This window comes from Panthera tigris, chromosome A2, assembly GCF_018350195.1.
Source record: "Panthera tigris isolate Pti1 chromosome A2, P.tigris_Pti1_mat1.1, whole genome shotgun sequence".
NCBI classification, from domain to species: Eukaryota; Metazoa; Chordata; class Mammalia; order Carnivora; family Felidae; genus Panthera; species Panthera tigris.
In genome coordinates, this window is record NC_056661.1 from 161,305,304 (window position 1) to 161,329,447 (window position 24,144).

A 24,144-nucleotide genomic window follows, 5' to 3' on the forward strand; every position below is an offset into this window, starting at 1 on the left:
TTCCATTGGTTGCCTTTTAGTTTTGCTGATTGTTTCTTTTGCTGTGCAGACAGTTTATCTTGATGAGGTCCCAATAGTTCATTTATGCTTTTGTTTTCCTTGCTTCTGGAGACATGTTGAGTAAGAAGTTGCTGCCACCAAGGTCAAAGAGGTTTTTGCCTTATTTTTAATGTTTAAAGATAAAGATAAGATAAAAATAACATTTTAAGATAAAGAAATAGAAGATATGAACAGACATTTTTCCAAAGAAGAAATACAGATGGATAACAGACACTTGAAAAGATGCTCAGCATCACTCATCATCATATGGGAAATACAAATCAAAACCACCATGAGATACCACCTCATACCTGTGAGAACGACTAAAATTAACAAGTCAGAAAGCAACAGATATTTGTAAGGGTGTGGAGAAAGGGGAACTCTCTTGCACCGTTGGTGGGAATGCAAACTGGTGCAGCCACTCTGGAAAACAATTATAGAGGTTCCTCAAAAAGGTCTTCTCTTCCATGGGCAATTGTTTGGTGCCTTAATGGAAGGTCTTTCATATTTTGGTAATTTAAAAATCTTAGGCTTTTCCTAAAATTTTCCAACAAAACTTACCGTAGCCAAAGTAGTAATTTCTTTAACCATCTCTCAAACTAAAGCATTTTTCTTTTTTGTGCAATAATCAAAGCTGCTTTAAAGTGGCCCAAGTTAAAAGCTCAGATCCTGTTAAAAATTATTTAGAATTGTTTTGTTGGGCATTTGATTCTGGCTCAGTTACTAGTTTTGTCCATTTTGTTTTTGATTGTTGAGAGGAAATGTTTCATCAAAATTCCTATGTGTATCCTGAAAACGTCTCTAACCACTTTGTTTCTGGCTTTGTTGTACTACAACAAAGTGCAATTGCTGCTCATCATGAATTTTGTAACATATGTTGGTCTGGTCTCTTTCTCTTTCTCTGTTCTTGTCATGGAGTTCACCTGGTGATCTCCATTCATTCTGTATCAGTATTATGCATTCATTTCAAAGTTAAAAATTTGTCCATATTGATTTTTAAACCAAAAATTAATTTAATTATATTACGAATAAAATAATCAGTATTTAAATTTAATTACCACCTATAATGTAGATAGGCATTACTGTGATTCGTACTGTCTACATCCAGTATTCAAACACAAGTATTGCCTCAGTGAAAGAAGATTACTCAAACAGAATCAATCTATTGACAGGACTATAGCTCGGTGACAGGTTTATGGCTGACACTAGAAACAATGCATACGTCCCACATTTGCATTGCAAAACAGCAATAATATGTAATACAATATTCAAGAGAAATTTATTTCCACCTAAACAACAAAGCTGTGTTTCATGGTAAAATATTTTACACTGCTTCAGCTTTTAAATTTAAATTAAAACTAATTATAACTAAATTAAAATTCAAACTTCCTTTTCTCAGGTACTCCAGCTACATTTCAAGTGCTCAATAGCCACACATGACTAATGCTTACCATACTGAACACTGAAATTTCTAGAAAATACTCAAATATTTGGAACTCAAACACATACGTCTAAATAACCCATGAGTGAGAAAAAACATCACAAAGAATATAGAAAATATTTTAAACTGATAGTGAAAACGGAATATACACAAATTTGTGAGATGTAGATACACATGTGTAGAGGGAAATTTTATAACTTCCTATCCTTATGTTAGAAAACAAGAATTTTTAATAATTTATAAGATATTGTAGATAATACATTGTAGAGACTCAAGATATTACTATCTCCTGAAGAATATTGACTTTGTCGTAGCAGGCACTTAAATTACTGGTGGATCGGGGCGCCTGGGTGGCTCAGTTGGTTGAGCATCTGGCTTCGGGTCAGGTCATGATCTCACAGTTTGTGAGTTTGAGCCCCGCGTCGGGCTCTGTGCTGACATCTTGGAGCCTGGAGCCTGTTTCGGATTCTGTGTCTCCCTCTCTCTCTGCTCCTCCCCTGCTTGTGCTCTGTCTCTGTCTCTCAAAATAAATAAATAAACATTTTTAAAAAATTACTGGTGGATCACTTTGGCTTTGAGAAGGCTTGGTTTTACACATTCCTAGGAAGGGACTACTTTGAGCTTGGTCTTCTTTTATTTTATTTTATTTTTATTTTTATTTTTTTAATATGAAATTTATTGTCAAATTGGTTTCCATACAACACCCAGTGCTCATCCCAAAAGTTGCCCTCCTCAATGCCCATGAGCTTGGTCTTCTTTTAGAGCAAATCTCTTTGCCCTGGTGTGGTTTTTACTCCAGGAACATGACCCTTTCAGTATCGCCATGGAATGCTTGGTGAACTGGAACCTCAGGTTCCATCTTTGCTGCCATCAGTACTGTGACCAATTCTTTCAGGCTTCCAGACAAAAAATTTCTTCTAGACAGTTTGGGGATTACAGTTCCCTGTAGTGTCTGCCTGCATTTGGTCACTCCCCAGTGCCTTCAAGCAACTGTTGTATGATTATTATTATTTTGTATTTTCTACATAGTTTTTCAGTGTTATTACAGGAGTGTTGGGAGCTGGAAACAACCCCTGATACTTTTAACAGATGCTTGGACCCAGCGGGGGAGGAAACAACCCAGTGTGCACTGAGCTCTTCTAGTTGTCCACATCCCCATTTTTCATGCTTTGTTCAGTGTAGAGATGTTTTTAGAAAGGCACAAATTCTGAAGCTGGTGATTTCACAGACTCGGCCAAGACAACACTCTGTCTTCAGCCCACCCCCACCTCCACCCACATCACTTTTTTTCTTACTGGTTCACAGACTGTGGAGTTTCCAGAACATATCCACACACGTCTTCCCCCATTGTCTGAGGCTGAGGGAGCGATAGTGCCCCATCTATCCCTTCTCCTGAAATCTTGTGGGACTTATCACCGCTGATTTTTAATCATAAAGGAGAAAAAACCCACTGTATTTGATGTAATTAAAACCAATTTCTTTAGGATTTTTATTTATTTTATTATTTTATTTTTCTTTTTTCAAGGATTTTTACTGGATAACGTGTTTTGAGTAACTTGCCATTTAGACTCAGTGAATGAGGCTGTCATTTGGTCAATGTATTTTCTGTTATGAAATTAACAAAGCTGACAGTTAAAACAAGATCACTTAAAGAAATTAATCTTCTAATGGAAATGCAAATGATCTTAGCTTTCACCCTGAAGAATGGATGCCTGAGAATAACAAAGGAAATATAAAAATGTAGACTGACATATTATACGCAAAGCCTCTGAAATGAAATCAATATTTTATTCATAAGAAAGGAAGAACGGTAGGAGACAAGAACAGAATTGAAAATCCTGACATAGATCTTACAGAATATGAAAACGTATCATATGATCAACGTGCTTCAGTTCAGTGGGAAATTGATGGCATATCTAATAAATGGTTCTGGCACAAAGACTTAAGTATGCACCCCCAAATAAGTCTTGTTGGGCCCTGAGACACTTTTCTGAATATTCTGGCAAAAGAAACGCTCAAACTTTCTTAGAGGTCCATTAGGTCTGGGTTAGAGAGGTGTCCCGGCCTCCACACTGCAAGATGTAGTCCGCGGGCATCTGGTTGTAGAGACTTAACCATTGGACTAAACCAAACAGACCTGACGCTGTGTCCTCTGATCTCTGACCGCCCTCCAGCACTTCCCACCCCTCCCAGATGAAGGTAACTGGAGACCCTCTGTCACACAGATTGAAGGAAGGAAAAGAGACTAGGGGCGGGTATGTTGCTCCAGTCTGCTCCAATTCTGCTTCCATCAGTTGGTCAGACTCTCCAGAAGCATCTAGAACCTCAAAGAAGCTGAGGTGCACCCGAGGCATACCTATCTCCTTATGCAGCTAGATGGCCAGAGCCAGACCCCATTCTGCTCTCTTCTCCATGCGCAGCAACAGCACTCCAGAAAGACGCCCGCGCACTGCAGAGTTCTCCGCTCCACCTGGCATGCTGCTCCCTACAGCGTAGAAGCCATTCAACCGCCCCGGAAGGTGTGATGAAGGCCCCCGGGGGGTTCGAGCTGGGCACTCCGGACCGCACCCGCGGATCAGGAGACTGGGATGGCCAAGGACCCACGGGCACGGAGAGGCCGACAGCTGGCCACGGAGGCTGAGGCCCGGCCGAGGCTCAAATGGGCTCCCTCTTCAGCAGACGTCTGTAAACTTCCTCCGATTCCTTCTGGATCTGGCACAGACCCTCTCGCCAGGGCTCCGCGCCGGGCGCCTCCTCTGAGCCGCTCCCCCCGGGCACCTGCTTCTCCTGGCCGTCTCCGCGCAGACCATTCCGCTGGCAGTAGCGGTAGGCGCGGTTGCTGAAGTGCCGGTGGTTGTTCTCCCACAGGATGCAGTTGATCTGCGCCAGGAGCTCCCGCAGCTGCGCCTCCTGCTCCGCGCCGCCCGTCGCGTTGTTGAAGGCGCAGTGGCGCCGTGAGCACTGCCGGTCCAGCCGGGCCAGGGGCTCGTTGTCGGTCTCCCGCACGTACTGCTCCAAGGAGCCCCCGTCCAGGTCCTCCTTGCGCGTGAACACCAGCACCGTGTGGGCCAGCACGCCCACCCCGAAGGTCTCCTGGAGGCGCCGCACCGCCTGCCGGTCCTCCTCCGTGTAGCGGCCCAGCTGCGTCACCAGCAGCACCGCGTGCGGCCCGGGGGCGGAAAAGACGACCGCCTCGCACACGGCCTCCAGCGGGGCACACGGGGACAGGATGTCGGGGGTGTCGATCACCTCGAGCTCCAGGCCGGCCCAGTCGCGGCTGGCCCTCTGCAGGGCCCGGGTCACCGGTTGAGCGCTGAGTTTAGACTGGAACTCTTTCCTGCCCAGGATGCTGTTTCCCGTCGCGCTCTTCCCGCTGCCGGCTTTCCCCACTAGGAGGAGCCTCAGTCTCTGGGGGCTCGGTGGGGCCTTCCCCAGACCTGGAAGCGCCGAAACAAAGCAGAGGGAGCTGGGGTTAGAGCCGCGTGGCTGGGAGCTCCCCGGGGCAGGACGTCGGCGGGGGTGGGGGTGGGGGTGGGGGTGGGGGGTGGGGGGGGGAGGTGCGGAAGACCCGCCTCTGCACCGGAGACCTGCGGGGGGAGGGGGGCGGGGAGGCTCACGTTCTTTCTAGCCTTTTTAAAACCTTTTTTAACAAGTGTGGTAAAAAGACAATGTAAAAAATTATAGAATATAACAAAATTCATCATTGTACCCAGTTTGAGGTGAGGCGCTCAGTGCATTCACATCATGTGCAATCATCACTGTGCACCTCAAGAATTTTTTTTATCATCCCAGACTGTCCTGATGAAACCACAACTCCCCATTACTCCCTCCGCACTAATTCCTGGTGACCTCTAGTGTTCTTTCTGCGTCTAGGAGTCTGACCATTCTAGGTAGAACATGCTAGTGGAATATTGCAGGATTTGCTTTTTTGTGTCTGGCTTCTTTCATTCAGCATAACGCCCTCAGATTCACCCATGTTGTAGCACGTGTCCGGACTGCCCTCCTTTTTAAGGCTGGATCATACCCCATTGTAGGCTTGTATCATATTTTGTTTATTCATAAACATATATGAACATTTGGGTTGTTTCCACCCTTTACTATTGTGAATAATGCTGCTGTGAACATCAGCGTACAAATGTCTGAGTCCCTGGCTCTCAGTTCTTTTGGGTATCCACCCAGAAGGGGAATTGCTGGATGGTGTGTTAGAATACCACATTTTTATGGTTCGGTTTTGACATTTCTTATCAGGGTCACCTGTTCTCACCCAGATGGGAATTAGCCCACTATGACTATGGAACCCTGGGCTTCCCTAAGTCTCCCTGATTGGAGATCCTTCTCAGTAAGAGCAGGAAGAAAAAGAAACACGTGACCTCTTGCGTCTGACCACATCACCTTCTTCAGCTTTTGCGACAGAGAATGTTGGGAGTGTGGGACGATCTCAACCCACCCCCAGGCTCCAAGTGCAGAAACACCCTGTAGCCACATTCCTATTCAGCAGCCTTGAAGTCTGGGTTGGACATTCTCGCCCAGCAGAATGCCAGAACCATGAGCTGAGAGAGACTTGGAGATGCCAGTTTAATATCGAGAAACCTAGTGTCAAGGTTCTTGGATTCTTGGGGCTGAGCACCAGGAAGGGAATTAATTCCCTTCTGAACTGTCAGATCTGAGACCCAGAGCACACAGAGAAATGCCAGCTAATAAATGGTTTCCAAGTCTGTTCCCCCATTGAAGATAGTGATGTGTCTCAACAGCAGAGCCCTGAGCCTCCTGAGGGGAGGATGGGCACTGACTTCCGCAGAATCTCTTCAGCAATGACATGTTTTTTCTGCTGCCTGCCACCCAGGCCAGGCTGACCCAGCAGCCAATTCCAACTGAATGGCTTTGACTCCCTCCAGCTTCCCCCAGCTGACTTGAAAGGAATTTGAGTGAATGGATGAGGGTTTCAAGGAAGCATGGAACATTCACCTCTGCCCTCCCAGCCAATGAAAAGCTGGGCAAAGATAGCAAACCCTGTCTCTGCACACGACTGGGACCAGAGCACACCACTGGAATTTAAATATACCACTTGAGCGCTGGAGAGGATTTTTCAAGTAATATTTAACCTTGATTGCTGCAAGAATAGGTAAATCGGCCCCTGGGTGGTTCAGTCAGCTGGGTGTCCGACTTCGGCTCAGGTCATGATCTTACACTGTGTGTTCGAGCCTGCTTCAGATTCTATGTCTCCCTCTCTCTGACCCTCCCCCATTCATGTTCTGTCTCTGTCATCAAAAAAATTAAAAAAAAAAAAAAAGAATAGGTAAATCGGGTATCAGCGCTTCTACGGGTAATTTGCTTTGGTGGTTTATTAATAAGGCTCTCTCCCAGTGGCTCAGGCCATTGAAGTTCATGTAGTAAAAAACTGTTTGTGTTAAAATACATAATGAATCACAAATAATTTCTTCTGGGCAGGAAATTGGATGGATTTCCAGCATTCCCAGATTCTGTCTGCCCAAGGTAGATGGCAAAGTTGAGCCCTTGAAAGTTAAAAGCCTGGCCCTGATGCAGTAGCTTTTGGAGAGAACCCCCTCCAGAAGGCCAAGCCCAGTTCTGAGGCAGCAGCCAAGTACATCCTGTCTGCTCACATGCTGCTTTGCAACCCGTATGACCCTGAGAGCTCTCCCATCTGATCCGGCCAAGCACCTGCATGGGGTCTGTTGGCTGCAGAGCCTCAGGCTCCAGTGAGCTGTTTGGTCACACCATCAGCACATCCTACCTGAGGAAGAAAGCCCAGAATGCACAGACCCCTTTCTTTGGGCCTGGCACAGAGATTTAGTAAAGGGGGCGGCTGGCACTGTGTCTCCCTTCATTTCCCCCACTGTGCCCATCAGGGCCCTCTCCGTCTTATTTGGCTGCAGTAAAGGAAGACCCCCCCCCCAACTCAAAGCCCCCTTGATGGCAGCCCAGGTGGGCAAATCTCTACAGGGATGGACCCCGCTGCCTGTCCCAGTGCACCACCTGTCATTAAACATCCCCATCCACACCTCTCTCAAGCTCATTTCTGCTAGAAAGTAGTTTACCTCCTATAACGTCTTGTTTAGGATCCTGACACAGTGCTCCTGCAGGATTCTCCTGGACAATCTCTTCATATTCTTCCTTCTTTATCTAGAGAAAACCATAATATGTCTTATTGGTTTTTCAACAGTTTTAAGAGGCACCTGACTTTTGCCTTTCTCTTGCCAGAAACTTAGGTTTGAGGGGAGCAGCCTGAATGAGGAGAGAGAGGAGGGCGTCTGAGGGGTCTCTCCTTCCTTTGCAGACCCTGTTTTCTCTCCTCTCCCCCCACCCCTACTGTGGTCTCTATTGGCAGTGTAAGAGACTTCATGGAGAAATGTGAACTGTGAACTAGCCTGACAGCCGAGGTGGCAGGTAGTATTTGGAGAGACAAGGTCCTAGAGCCGTTCTGTGAGGAGAGAAAAGAACAGAGAGCAGAGGCAGGTCTGATACTGGGTCCTGAGAGCAGTGGGAAGACTGGTGTGGCCACAGTGTATCTGGAGGGCATGGGCAGGAAGTCGTGGCGAGGGACTGGCTGGGGGGATGGGGTCAGGGATCTTGGGCCGAAAAGGGTAGTCCAGGCCTGATCTTTGGGGAAGGCTTGGCAGTTAGTAAGTTAGGATTACAGAGGGCTTACAGGTTGGTGGCCAGGTTCTGCTGTGAGGACAGGAACGGGACCATCAGGGTGCGGGGCAGAGTCCTGCTGGGAGCCAGGAGACTGCAGTGCTCATCTCCAACGGCCATCAGTTGGTCACAGTGGATGGTCACACTGCCTGGGCCTTATTGTCCCCATAAGTGTGAATGCTAGGCCTGAACTAAATGTCCCTGAGGTCTCCTCCCCTGTGGGAAGGGCCATGCCACTCTATCCAGGAACTTCTGGCATCCTTCTGCGGAGAGCATGTAACCTCGCTCAGTGCATCCTGCCTCATGGACTAACACAGTTCCCTATGTCAGGGGCCTGTCAGCCTATAGCTGCTTGATATTCTCTGTGGAGTCAGGGAGGAAACTGCATGGCTCCAGGACTGTTTTTCCAGAACATGTAGGACTCTCAGAGACACAGTCAGATGAATGTCGCCAGAAAAAGGCTGTGGGGTGTGGGGAGACCCAGCTACAGGAGGCCCTGATAGGCATGGTTTTCCCATTGCCACAACATCCTCAGAAGGCCATTGTACCCTGTTAACCTGGCAAATGACTTCAGTCCTGCCCTTATCCTGGGAGCTGCCCAGCGGGAGGTCAGTGTGGCCCGTGCTGTATGGTTGTTGGCTTTACTTAGCAATGTCACCTCTGAAGGGCCAGGCTCAAAACAGTCACAGTCCAGTAAGTCATGTGACTTCAGGAAAAGAGAGTGACCAGGTCAGGGGAACAGCAGTCCCCAGCTATCCCTAGCAGGGACACAGCATTTGCCTATCCAAAGGGCTTCTGGAACAAGGAGATTAGTGCTCCTATCTCTGTACCTGGAGACCCCTCAACCTCTTTGTCCTTGGCTTCCTTACATCCTTGGTGGAAACTGAGGCAGTACTTCACCAGTGAAATCTCGTGACTCCTTTAGAAAGAAGGGGAGGCTCAGTGGAAGGTAAGAGCAGGGCGGGTAGGTGAGCTGGGTGAGGAGCACAGGCAGAAAATTTGTACTGTGTGCCCCAGCCTTGCACCAACAAGTAAGCCCACGCCCCAGGCCTCGCTGCTTTGCCCCTGCCTGTCCAGCACCTCACACGTCTGCCTCACCGCACTTGGTAGGTTTTGTCTCCAGCACAGAGCATAAGCAGCTATGTCCCCCCACTTAATGCTTCTCAGGAGGAGAGTCAACTCGCCAAAGCATCTTGCTCAGAGCTAAACAGTGAATTCGAGCAGGGAACAGAGTTCTTCTGACTCTTATTCATGGATGGGTTCGTACCACTGTAAACGCACACTGCACGCACTACACACGTGCACTCACAAACACAACACACACCCACACACTCGCAAACACACACCCACACTCACAAACATTCACACAGACTCACAAACACAACAAACACACACACACTCAAATACAACCACACATAGTCACAAACAGCACACACCCACACTCACAAACACAACACACGCCCACACACTTGCAAACATACACACACTCACAAACTTGCAAACACACACTCATAAACACAGCATACACCTATACACAAACATACACACACACACAAACGTGTCACACATAACACTGCACACATACAATCAGAAAACTCCACACACATATTCACAAATACATAAACACATAAACACACACACAAAACACACAAACATAAAACACCCACATACACACAGAAACAAATACACAACATACACAGTCACACAAACACACAAACAAATACACAACATACACAGTCACACAAACACACGATACACATCAACATAAACATACACATCAGCACATCACACACACTCCACCCATACACATACACTCCCAAACACAGCACATACACAAACACAAACATACAACACACACAGAAACATACATACACAACACACACACACGCACACAAACACACACTCTCACTCACTCAGACTTACCACTCTGTCAGCTGTAGAGGAAGAGGAATGGTCATGTTTTCTGTCTCCTGGGTCCGTGCTGTCTTGTGAATTCTTTGTTTCTCCTTTTAGGGACGACACATTGCAGGCTTCTGGGGACTTTGACTGGAAGAGGTAGAGGAAACTGTCCATGACATATGAATATATAGAATACATTGCTTATAGTTTTCAGTAAAATGGGATCAGAAAGCTCAGCTCAAGCTTTGCTTGAGCTTTGCTCAAGAAAGAGCAAAGTCTGCTGTGTGGGGAACAGGAAGTGGGTGAGAACACCCAGGGCCAAGCCCTTCTCAGTCGGAACACGTGCTGTTTGCACTTTGTGGCTTTGGTAATAGAAACAGGAAAAACAAGAACATCAGTATTGTTATTATTTTTGTCCTGAACCAGGATAACTCAGAGGCTTAGAAAGAAGCAGCAGACTCTTCAGAAAATTTTGTGCCAGGGGCCTGATTTTTTACTGATCTCCTCCCTTGTTTGCAAGTTGCCTGTCTCCTGCACATACCAATGCCTTCGCCATTGCAGTGGATGCCCATTGTCTCTTCCTCCCTCCTTAACTCCAACTTCCTTTAAGTATTTTCTCTTAGGTCGAGACCTGCAGACTGGAACTGCTGGGTCCTGGGTGGCACATCCTCAGAGATTGGAGCTACTCCACTGGCTCCAGTCAGCTGACTGTGGGCCATGGGACTTGTCAGCTCCAAAACAATTGAGCCAATCCCTTGTAATAAATCTCTTTACGTATGTGTGTATACAACACACACACACACACACACACACACACACACACACACACACACGTCTGACAATCCCCAATTCTGTGCCATATCTGAGTCTGGTCATCCCTGTGTCTCCAGACTGGACTTCTTCTTTCCTGTTAGCACACCTTGTGTGGATGTGGAAAGCTGGATGGGATCTATCTTATATTAGGAATTAACATAGCTAGAGCTGCGGGTGAGGTTTTGTATTCATCTGTCTACAAGTTGGGCTGTGTTCATATTTGCTGAAGCTATAGAGCTGGCTTCCTCTAACGTTCCTGTCTGTTCTCACTGTTGTTGGTGGGTTTCCCTAGGAAGCCCTTCTTAAATAGAGTTTCTATCTTGCTGTTTTTTCAGCTTTTTATTTAAATTTTTTTTTCAACGTTTTTTATTTATTTTTGGGACAGAGAGAGACAGAGCATGAACGGGGGAGGGGCAGAGAGAGAGGGAGACACAGAATCGGAAACAGGCTCCAGGCTCCGAGCCATCAGCCCAGAGCCTGACGCGGGGCTCGAACTCACGGACCGCAAGATCGTGACCTGGCTGAAGTCGGACGCTTAACCGACTGCGCCACCCAGGCGCCCCTGTTTTTTCAGCTTTTTAAAAATTTATTTTTATGTTTATTCATTTTTGAAAGAGAGAGACAGAGCACAAGCAGGGGTGGGGCAGAGAGAGAAGGGGACACAGAATCCGAAGCAGGCTCCAGGCTCTGAGCTGTCAGCACAGAGCCCGACGTGGCGCTCGAACTCACGAACTGCAAGATCATGACCTGAGCTGAAGTCGGACACTTAACCAACTGAGCCACCCAGGTGCCCCTGTTCTATCAGCTTTAATTCACTGTTTTTATACTGAAGCCCTGTTGATGGGGTGGTAGGAGTGGGTGTGGGAGGCATGATCTTAAAATTAAATCCCACTCTCTCAGTGGGTCTGCGACCCTGGGCTGTGATCATCACAATTTTTTAGCTTTTCCTTCTGTGTCCCCACTTTGGGTGATCCAGATGATATGGCCACTTCCCACCTTTTTCTCCTCATTTCACTGTCACCTCTCTCTTCTCTCATCTGCTCTGGCCTTGATGGACTTACTTTAGTCACTTGAATGCTTCATCCATCTTTTTTCTCAGGAACTGCTGTGAAATTCTTCCTTCTTGGGGAAGATATGCTAGTAATAAAAAGATTTTGATAAACATTTTGGAGGCTGAATGGAAATTTGGAAGTTTAAAATATTCACTCTTAGGGTGCCTGGGTGGCTCAGTCAGTTGAGTGTCTGATTCTTGATTTTGACTCAGGTCATAATCTCCTAGTTCATAGGATCGAGCCCTGCATCAGGCTCTGTGCTGACAGCATGGAGCCTGCTTGGGATTCTGTCTCTCCCTCTTCCTCTTCCCCTCCCCTGCTTGCTCTCTCTTTCTAAAATAGAAATAAAATAAAATACAATGTTTACTATTCATACTATTTTAAATATTTATCTAGAGGAAATATACATTAAAACCATAAAAGACAAACAAATAGCATGTATAAAAAATATAAGGTGGCTATAAAATCATTATTTATAAATGCTATGATTATTACCTGGGAAAATCAAGAGAATAAACCATATAACATGCTCCTAGAAGAGAATAAACCTATAACCATGCTCCTATAAACAATAAAAGACCTTAATAAGTTGATGGATGCAAAATTAAATAAAAACCATAAAAACTGACTCACATAAGCCAATTATGTTAACTTAACAATAGCCAATTATATATAACTTGTGAATTAAAAAATAACAACAAAAAGTAAAATGCCTAAGAATAAACTTGAAAATTGTGTGAATGTTCCATATAAAGGAAACTTCTGACACTGTGGAGCAAATAGAACTCTCACATGATGTTTAGTGAAAATGCTCATTGGTAGAACTCTTCTGGAAAAGTCTGTAGTATCTAGGAAACCTGAATATTACACATATCTAATATCGAGCTGTTCTACCCCAAGGTACATACCCAACATAAATATGTGCTTCTGTTCTGCAAAAGGTAATGTCTGTGATATTTATAGTGGTGGCACTTAGAATAACAAAAAAATGGAAACAATGTAAATGCCCATCAACTTAAGTATTCTCATGACAAAAAAAGAAAGAAAAGAAAAATGGTAACCAAGTGAGGTGGTGGATATGATAATTAGCTAGATTATGGTGACTATTTCACAATGTATGCCTATATCAAATCAACAACTTGTATACCTTAAATATATGTAATTTTTATTTGTCAATTATATCTGAATAAAACTAGAAAATAAAATAAAGTAAAATAGCTGAAAAACGGTTTTAAAATGAAAAAGCAGGGGCGCCTGGGTGGTTCAGTCAGTTAAGTGTCTGACTTTTGATGTCAGCTCAGATCTTGATCTCAGAGTAGTGAGTCCAAGCTCCATGCTGGGTGGGTGTGGAACCCACTTTACAAACAAACAAACAAAGAAATAAAAATTGAAAAAGCATAAGTAACATAGCCTACATTAATTGGGTTAATTATACAGGTTATAAATTCATTCACAAATTATAAATTGTGTGTATTTAAATTGGGTTATATTCACACTATAAAATACTAATAGTGAGAATGCACAATTTATTGCTACTTATTATGATATGGATAAATCTCAAACATAATGGTAAGCAAAAAATGAAAACAGAAACAAAAACCAGATACAAAAGAAATACATAGTACATAATTCCATTTATATTAAGTACAAGGACAGCTAAAATGATCTATACTATTAGAAGTTCAGCTAGAAGTCACCCTTGGAGAATAATAGGGGGACTTCTGGGATGTTCTGTTTCTTTATCTGAGTGCTGGTTACACTTTATGTTACTATAGACCATAAGGGACCCATTACTGTTTCTGAATATTAAAGTATTTTAAAAATAATGACATTAGGATTCCTGGGTGGCTCAGTTGGTTAAGTATCTGACTCTTGATTTCTGCTCAGGTCACGGTCTTAGTTCCTGAGATCAGCCTTGCATTGGGCTCCAAACTGATGGTGTGGAGCCTGCTTGGGATTCTCTCCTTCTCTCTCTGCCTCTCCCCCACTTGAGTGTGCTCTCTCTCTCTCTCTCTCTCTCTCTCTCAAAGTAAGGGTGCCTGAGTGGCTCAATAGGTTAAGCATCCGACTTTGGCTCGGGTCAAGATCTTGGGGTCCATGAATTTGAGCTCCTCATCGGGCTCTGTGCTGACAGCTCAGAGCCTGGAACCTGCTTCATATTCTGTGTCTCCCTCTCTACCCCTCCCCTGCTCGTGCTCTGTCTCTGTCTCCTTCAAAAATAAACTTATCACAGGATACAAAATTAATGTACAGAAATAAGTTGCATTCTTATACACTAATAATGAAGCAACAGAAAGACAAATAAATAAACTGATCCCATTCACGTGCTCATGGATTGGAAGAATAAATATTGTTAAAATGTCAATACTACCCAAAGCTATCTACACATTCAATGCAATCCCAATCAACATTGCACCAGCATTCTTCTCAAAGCTAGAACAAGCAATCCTAAAATTTGTGTGGAACCACAAAAGACCCCGAATAACCAAAGTAATTTTGAAGAAGAAGACCAAAGCAGGAGGAATCACAATCCCAGACTTTAACCTCTACTACAAAGCTGTAATCATCAAGACAGCATGGTATTGGCACAAAAACAGACACATAGACCAATGGAATAGAATAGAGACTTCAGAATTGGACCCACAAAAGTATGGCCAACCAATTTTTGACAAAGCAGGAAAGAATATCCAATGGAAAAAAGACAGTCTCTTTAACAAACGATGCTGGGAGAACTGGACAGCAACATGCAGAAGAATGAAACGAGACCACTTTCTTCACCATTCACAGAAATAAACTCAAAATGGATAAAGTACCTGAATGTGAGACAGGAACCATCAAAACCCTAGAGGAGAAAGCAGGAAAAAACCTCTCTGACCTCAGCTGCAGCAATTTCTTACTTGACACATCTCTAAAGGCAAGGGAATTAAAAGCAAAAATGAACTATTGGGACCTCCTGAAGATAAAGCTTCTGCACTACAAAGGAAACAATAAACAAAACTAAAAGGCAACCAACAGAATGGGAAAAGATATTTGCAAATGATATATGAGACAGAGGGCTAGGATCCAAAAACAATAAAGAACTCACCAAAGTCCACACCTGAAAAACAAATACTCTAGTGAAGAAATGGGCAGAAAACATGAATAGACACTTCTCTAAAGAAGACGTCCAGATGGCCAACAGGCACATGAAAAGATGCTCAACATCACTCCTCATCAGGGAAATACAAATCAAAACCACACTGAGATACAACCTCATGCCAGAGTGGCCAAAATGAACAAATCAGGAGACTATAGATGCTGAAGAGGATGTGGAGAAACGGGAACCCTCTTGCACTGTTGGTGGGAATGCAAACTGGTGCAGCCACTCTGGAAAACAGTGTGGAGGTCCCTCAAAAAATTAAAAATAGAACTACCCTATGACCCAACAAAAGCACTGCTAGGAATTTACCCAAGGGATACAGGAGTGCTGATGCATAGGGGCACTTGTACCCTAATGTTTATAGCAGCACGTTCAACAATAGCCAAATTATGGAAAGCGCCTAAATGTCCATCAGCTGATGAATGGATAAAGAAATTGTGGTTTATATACACAATGGAATACTACGTGGCAATGAGAAAGAATGCAATCTGGCCCTTTGTAGCAACGTGGATGGAACTGGAGAGTGTTATTCTAAGTGAAATAAGTCATACAGAGAAAGACAGATACCATGTTTTCACTCCTATGTGGATCCTGAGAAACTTAACAGAAACCCATGGGGGAGGGGAAGGAAAAAAAAAGTTAGAGAGGGAGGGAGCCAAACCATAAGAGACTCTTAAAAATTGAGAATAAACTGAGGGTTGATAGGGGGTGGGAGGGAGAGGAGGGTGGGTGATGGGCATCGAGGAGGGCACCTGTTGGGATGAGCACAGTGTGTTGTATGGAAAACAATTTGACAATAAATTCAATATTAAAACATTTTTTAAAAATAAAAATAAATAAATAAATAAATAAACTTACTTAAAAAAGTGTTTAAAGGGGCACCAGGGTGGCTCAGTTGGTTAAGCATCCAACTTCTGCTCAGGTCATGATCTTCTGGCTTGTGGGTTCAAGCTCTGCATGGGGCTCTGTGCTGATAGCTCAGAGCCTGGAGACTGCTTTGGATTCTGTCTCCATTTCTGCCCCTCCCCCACTCACACTCTGTCTCTCAAATATAAACATTAACATTTTTTTTAATTAAAAAAATAAAATAAAATAAAACAATGACATCAAATTTATCTTCTTTTTTTTGTGCAGCTTGGAATAATAAGACTAACTCTACTCTTTGTGGCTTATGCAAATTTAAAGATGATGCTCACATCTCTCACCCAATGGATACCTGTTGTAGACAACAGGCCTATTTTTAGACAGTTTATAAAAACAGATCTATATTTATAGAAAAATTTAAAAGAGTCAAATATTAAAAGGATATATTTTGGGATATAGCAAGAAAACAGTTCTCCCCATGGGAATAATAATGCCATTGCTTTATCTTATCTGATATCTGAAAATATTTATTTATCTTTTTAATTATCTATTCATCTCTATTTTCAAGTGTATTGGCCCAAATCTATTCATAGGATTCTCTTAAATTTTTTATTGTGTTATTTTTTTTAAATACCCATCACCCACCCTTCCCTTCCTCCCACTCCCCATCAACCCTCAGTTTGTTCTCAGTTTTTATTGTGTTCTTGATCTTTGATTTTGATTCACATTAGCAGAATTGTATGTCATTCCAAAGAATTAGCTTTATTGTGTAAATTTGGGGATATTTTGTGTTCTTTTAAATTTCATTATTTCTGTTCCTATTTTTATTTATTATTTATTATTTCCTTTCATCTATATTGTTTTTCCTTTTGCTAACTTCTCATTTTTCAAATACTTAAATATTTAGAATTATGAATTGCCTTCTAAATACACCTGTAGTTTAGTTCAAAAGCTTGGATTGCTTTAGCTGTTATCCAGTTTCTAAGTATGGTTTTATTCATAAAGGGGGTGACAAAATGCTTTGATTTTTAAAAAAATATGAATTCCCTCTACTCAGTTTTCAGATAGATCTTTAAAATTTCAGTGAGAAGTTTATAAACTATCAGGAGAAATAAAGGTAGTTTAAGGGCGTAAACAGTGTGTGAAGCACTTAGAGGAGACACAGGACAGTGTGGGGATGTTGGTGTGTCTACACAGGACACGACATGGACTTTCCAACTGTTTTAACTACAGTGTTCTCCCTCCAGGACCAGGGCAGGGTGAGTCCAGGAAAGAAAAAGAAGGGCTATTCAAGTCTGAGATTCCCTGGGTGACCAGCCACTCAAAGACTATCATTGATCTTAACCCCGCCCCCACCCCCTGTAATACTGGCGGCTACCAGATTTCCTCCCCTACCCTCCCTGAACCCTTGATTTATGCTTCATACACTCTAGATCCTTAAATGTATTGCTTCTGTGTTTCAGCCTCCATTTATGTCATGTGTGTGAGACTCACCCACCCAAGAAGACTGAGATCTTCTCTTATAAACACTACTTCACAGAGCTGGATGCATAGAAGGTGTTCCATTAAGAGCTGCACAGTGAAATACCATCCAATAGGATAAAACAGGAAGGGAAGGGAGAGGATAGCATGGATGGAGCCAAACCCGTCTGAGAAATAAGGGTGTGACTCTGCTGGCTGCTGCAGAAGCAACATGATTAAAAGTTCTGTTTTGTGTTGGACACCATGGCCTCGGCCTTGGTCTCTTTACGAGATCCACTCACCGGCAAAGGGCATCCACATGCAAAAAAATGTAAGGTGAGAACTTCCGGTCTTGAGAATGCGTCGTCTTCATTGAGCTATCCCACTGCATGCACGCCCCGTCCCTCCTGCCCACAGTCTAAGCAGGACCCTTCTGTGAGCACACAGTCCCCTTCCCCTGCACAAAGTCACCTCCCACTGCCCTAGTTCCCCCAGGAGTCTCAGGGGAGTAGATGTGTCAAGGTCTCTCCTCATCCGAAAATCCAAGTATTTTCTGACCAAAGCCTCAGATCCTCAGGACCAGGCTCCCTCTATCTTCCAGAACCACCTCATTTGTCAGAAGGCTTTCTCAGGTGTGCTGAAAAGACACCAGCATTGGGGAACCTAGGTGCCTCAGTCAGTTAAGTGTCTGACTTCGGCTCAAGTCATGAATTTGTGGTTTGTTAGTTTGAGCCTCACATTGGGCTCTGTGCTGACAGCTCAGAGCTTGGAGCCTGCTTTCGATTCTGTGTCTCCCTCTCTCTCTGTTCCTCCCCTTCTCACACTTTGTCTCTCTCTCTCTCTTTCTTAAAAATAAATAAAGATTTAAAAAATTTAAAAAAAAGACATCAGCATGGTTCCATCCCCTCTCTTTTTGAAAACCCAGATACCACAAGAAGCTCATGAGCTCGTGGCTTTAGGGAAGGGGAGTGAGAAATGAGTCACTACCATCAGGAACAGAAGCACAGAAAGGAATATGAAAAGATAAACCAGAGTTTCTGGAGAGTTTCCCCATGGGGTGCTCCTGATTACAGCCCAAGATGTGGGAGTTCTCACCTCAAAGCCAGAGGACACATTCTACAACGTCCTATTCTATCATCAATAGTATTCTATTTCCTAAAATGGTCCATAATTGTACAAAATCCTTTCTATTTTGGATTGCTTTGAGGGGTGGGGGTGGGTTGGAATCCACAAATTACCATGTTGCACCAGATGGTGATAATGATAATGAATATCAGCAATGTCACTGCCATCTTTACCACCTTCCTACTTCTCTTCCATGATGCAGTTCATATTTTTTTAAGTTTATTTATTTATTTTGAGAGAGAGACACAGAGACAGAGATAGGGAGAGAGAATCCCAAGCAGGCTCCATATGGTCAGCACAGATGTTAGGCTCAAACTCAGGAACTGGGAGATCATGACCTGAGCCAAAATCAAGAGTCAGACACTTAACCAACGGAGCCAACCAGTTGCCCCATAACTCATATTTTTTTAAACATTGTTCTTATTTTATTCAATTCTTTTGAGTTGCTTTTTAAGTTTATTTTTTAGTAATCTGTATATCCAACACGGGGCTCAAACTCACAACCCCAAGATCAAAAGTCCCATGCTCTTCCAATTGAGCCAGCCAGGTGTCCCAACAATTCATATTTTTGAAAATTATCTATCTCCTTTGTTTTAATTATTCTTCCAAGATCCCTGTGATACTATGCAAATAGGTAATAAAATCTATTAAAAATATTAGAAAAATAAGGCTTGAATGACATATTAAGATTAGGCAGTTAGTTATGGAGGTGATACAGTCCCAGCTGCTCTTTCTCATATGTACTCTTCATTCTTCAGAGATAAAACTATTATTCTAAATAATATTTTCCATGGGACTTCCCATGGCCAGGAAATGAAATGATAAGCTAGAACCCTGCACTAAAACTAGCTAGATAATTATTTTGAAAATTGTTAAATGATAGTTCTTCTAAAAATAAATTCTAGAAGACCAGACTGGAGACATTCTAAATAGAAAAATCTGGAGCTTTTAGTGGAGCTCAAACTCACTATGAGCCTGTGGTGCAAAAAGCAGTCACCAGGAGAGTTAGCAAACATGGCGGCATAAGAGGATGCTGGGCTCACCGTGTCCAGCTAATCACTTAGATTCCACCCACATTGGCCTAAATAACCCAGAAAACCACCAGAAGACTAGCAGAACGGATTCTCTGGAGACAAGCGTAGACAAGAGGCCCACGGAAGAGGGTAGGAAGGGCGGAGAGGCGGTGAGCGCTACACGGACTGGCAGGAGGGAGCCAGGGTGGTGGAGGGGCAGCCAGTCCTGCAAGGCAGAGCCCCCTAGTCTGGCTTGCAAAAGCAGAGGGGCCGGACCTAGTGTGTTCTGAGAGTCAGCGGGACTTAATATCTGGAAGATTATAAGTCAACAGCTCTGCTCAGAGAGCGGGAGGGAGAGTTGTTGAGCCCCGGAGGGCAGAGTTCACCTTGGCAAGGAACAAAGGCGCTGGGACGTGCCATCTCCCTCACCCATCTCCCAGCCAAAATCCCAAAGGGAACCAGTTCCCATCGCGGAACTAGCTTGCACCACGCAAACACCCAATGCTGTGCTTCTGCGGATCCATCCCTCCGATGGGTCTGCCTCCCTCCTGGTGCTGCAGGGCCCCTCTTGAAGTGGACCACTGAAGGAAAAGCGAGCTGAGGCTGCCTCTCCTGCCCCTGTGCACCACCCTGGCTAATACACCAGATCCCATGGAAGCAAGCCTGGCAGTGTGCAAATAGCCCAAACAGGGGCCACCCCACCCCACAGTGAGTCCCACCCCTGGGAGAAGGGAAGAGAAGGCACACACCAGTCTGACTGTGGCTCCAGCGGTGGGCTGGGGGCAGACATCAGGTCGGACTGCAGCCCCACCCACCAATGCAAGTTACCCCGGACAGCACAGGGGAAGTGCCCTGCAGTTCCGTGCCACTCCAGGGACTATCCAAAATGATGAAACAGAAGAATTCCCCTCAAAAGAAACTCCAAGAAGTAGCAACAGCTAACAAACTGATCAAAAATGATTTAAACAATATAACAGAAAATGAATTTAAAATAATAGTCATAAAATTAATCACTGGGCTTGAAAACAGTATAGAGGACAGCAGAGAATCTATTGCTACAGAGATCAAGGGACTAAGAAACAGTCAGGAGGAGCTAAAAATGCTATAAATGAGCTGCAGAATAATATGGAGGCGACCACAACTCGGATTGAAGAGGCAGAGGAGAGAATACGTGAATTAGAAGATAAAATTATGGAAAAAGAGGAAACTGAGAAAAAGAGAGATAAAAAAATCCAGGAGTATGAGGGGAGAATTAGAGAACTAAGTGATACAATAAAAAGAAATAATTTACTCATAATTGGGATTCCAGAGGAGGAAGAAAGAGGGAAAGGTGTTGAAGGTGTATTTGAAGAAATCATAGCTGAGAACTTCCCTGATCTGGGGAAGGAAAAAGGCATTGAAATCCAAGAGACACAGAGAACTCCCTTCAGATGTAATTTGAATCAATCTTCTGCACAACATATCATAGTGAAACTGGAAAAATACAAGGATAAAGAGAAAATTATGAAAGCAGCTAGGGATAAACATGCTTTAACATATAAAGGGAGACTGATAACACTAGTGACAGATCTCTCTACTGAAACTTGTCAGGCCAGAAAGGAATGGCAGGAAATCTTCAATGTGTTGAACAGAAAAATTTATCCAGCAAGTCTGTCACTTAGAATAGAAGGAGAGATAAAGGCCTTTCCAAACAAACAAAAACTGAAGGAATTCATCACCACTAAACCAGCCCTACAAGAGATCCTAAGGGGGATCCTGTGAGACAAAGTACCAGAGACATTGCTACAAGCATGAAACCTATGGACATCACAATGACCCTAAACCCATATCTTTCTATAATAACACTGAATGTAAATGGACTAAATGTGCCAACCAAAAGACATAGGGTATCAGAATCGATAAAAAAAACAAGACCCATCTATTTTCTGTCTACAAGAGACTCATTTTAGACCTGAGGACACCTTCAGACTGAAAGTGAGGGGATGGAGAACTATCTACCATGCTACTGGAAGTCAAAAGAAAACTGGAGTAGCCATACTTATATCAGACAAACTAGACTTTAAATTAAAGTCTATAACAAGAGATGAAGAAGGGCATTGTATAATAATTACAGGGTCTATCCATCAGGAAGAGCTAACAATTATAAATGTCTATGCACCGAATATGGAAGCCTCCAAATATATAAAACAATTACTCACAAACATAAGCAACCTTATTGACAAGAATGTGGTAATTGCGGGAGACTTTAATACTCCACTTACAACAATGGATAGATCATCTAGACACAGGATCAATAAAGAAACAAGGGCCCTGAATGATACATTGGATCAGATGGACTTGACACTTATATTTAGAACTCTGCATCCCAAAGCAACAGAATATACTTTCTTCTCAAATGCACACGGAACTTTCTCCAAGACAGATCACATACTGGGTCACAAAACATCCCTTCATAAGTATACAAGAATTGAGATCATACCATGCATACTTTCAGACCACAATGCTATGAAACTTGAAATCAACCACAGGAAAAAGTCTGGAAAACCTCCAAAAGCGTGGAGGTTAAAGAACACCCTACTAAAGAATGAATGGGTTAACCAGGCAATTCGAGAAGAAATTAAAAAATATATGGAAACAAATGAAAATGAAAATACAACAATCCAAATGCTTTGGGATGCAACGAAGGCAGTCCTGAGAGGAAAATACATTGCAATCCAGGCCTATCTCAAGAAACAAGAAAAATCCCAAATACAAAATCTAACAGCACACCTAAAGGAAATAGAAGCAGAGCACAAAAGACACCCCAAACCCAGCAGAAGAAGAGAAATAATAAAGATCAGAGCAGAAATAAACAACATAGAAACTAAAAAAACTGTAGAGCAGATCAATGAAACCGACAGTTGGTTTTTTGAAAAAATAAACAAAATTGATAAACCTCTAGCCAGGCTTCTCAAAAAGAAAAGGGAGATGACCCAAATAGATAAAATCATGAATGAAAATGGAATTATTACAACCAATCCCTCACAAATACAAGCAATTATCAGGGAATACTATGAAAAATTATATGCCAACAAACTGGACAACCTGGAAGAAATGGACAAATTCCTAAACACCCACACACTTCCAAAACTCAATCAGGAAGAAATAGAAAGCTTTAACAGACCCATAACCAGCGAAGAAATTGAATCAGTTATCAAAAATCTCCCAACAAATAAGAGTGCAGGACCAGATGGCTTCCCAGGGGAATTCTACCAGACATTTAAAGCAGAGACAATACCTATCCTTCTCAAGCTCTTCCAAAAAATAGAAAGGGAAGGAAAACTTCCAGACTCATTCTATGAAGCCAGCATTACTTTGATTCCTAAACCAGACAGAGACCCAGTAAAAATAGAGAACTACAGGCCAATATCTCTCATGAATATGGATGCAAAAATTCTCAATAAGATACTAGCAAATCAAATTCAACAGCATATAAAAAGAATTATTCACCATGATCAAGTGGGACTCATTCCTGGACTGCAGGGCTGGTTCAACATTCGCAAATCAATCAATGTGATACATCACGTTAATAAAAGAAAAGAGAAGAACCATATGATCCTGTCAACCTATGCAGAAAAAGCATTTGACAAAATTCAGCATCGTTTCTTAATAAAAACCCTCAATAAAGTCGGGATAGAAGGAACATACTTAAACATCATAAAAGCCATTTATGAAAAGCCCACAGCTAACATCATCTTCAATGGGGAAAAACTGAGACCTTTTTCCCTGAGATCAGCAACACAACAGGGATGTCCACTCTCAACACTGTTGTTTAACATAGTGTTGGAAGTTCTAACATCAGCACTCAGACAACAAAAGGAAATCAAAGGCATCAAAATTGGCAAAGATGAAGTCAAGCTTTCACTTTTTGCAGATGACATGATATTATGCATGGACAATCTGATAGACTCCACCAAAAGTCTGCTAGAACTGATACATGAATTCAGCAAAGTCGCAGGATACAAAATCAATGTACAGAAATCAGTTGCATTCTTATACACTAATAATGAAGCAACAGAAAGACAAATAAAGAAACTGATCCCATTCACAATTGCACCAAGAAGCATAAAATACCTAGGAATAAACCTAACCAAAGATGTAAAAATCTGTATGCTGAAAACTATAGAAAGCTTATGAAGGAAATTGAAGAAGATATAAAGAGATGGAAAAACATTCTGTGCTCATGGATTGGAAGAATAAATATTGTTAAAATGTCAATACTACCCAAAGCAATCTACACATTCAATGCAATCCCAATCAAAATTGCACCAGCATTCTTCTTGAAGCTAGAACAAGCAACCCTAAAATTTGTATGGAACCACAAAAGACCCCGAATAGCCAAAGTAATTTTGAAGATGAAGACCAAAGCAGGAGGCATCACAATCCCAGACTTTAACCTCTACTACAAAGCTGTAATCATCAAGACAGCATGGTATTGGCACAAAAACAGACACATAGACCAATGGAACAGAATAGAAACCCCAGAACTAGTGCCACAAATCTATGGCCAACTAATCTTCGACAAAGCAGGAAAGAATATCCAATGGGCAAAAAAAAGCAGTCACCAAAAAGAAGCCCCTTTAACTCAGACTTTATTAACAGAAG

General features: G+C 43.0%; 1 protein-coding gene across 1 annotated transcript; it reads right to left on the reverse strand.

Moving 5' to 3' along the window:
- Window positions 1-3,002: 3,002 nt before the first annotated feature.
- Window positions 3,003-10,334, reverse strand: GIMAP6 (GTPase, IMAP family member 6). Its single transcript, XM_042975224.1, has 3 exons — window positions 10,058-10,334; window positions 7,537-7,621; window positions 3,003-4,917 (listed from the first exon to the last, which is right to left on the reverse strand). The coding sequence occupies exons 1-3, from the start codon at window positions 10,229-10,231 to the stop codon at window positions 4,136-4,138; spliced, it is 1,041 nt and encodes a 346-aa protein (XP_042831158.1). The 5' UTR covers window positions 10,232-10,334; the 3' UTR covers window positions 3,003-4,135.
- Window positions 10,335-24,144: the final 13,810 nt, after the last annotated feature.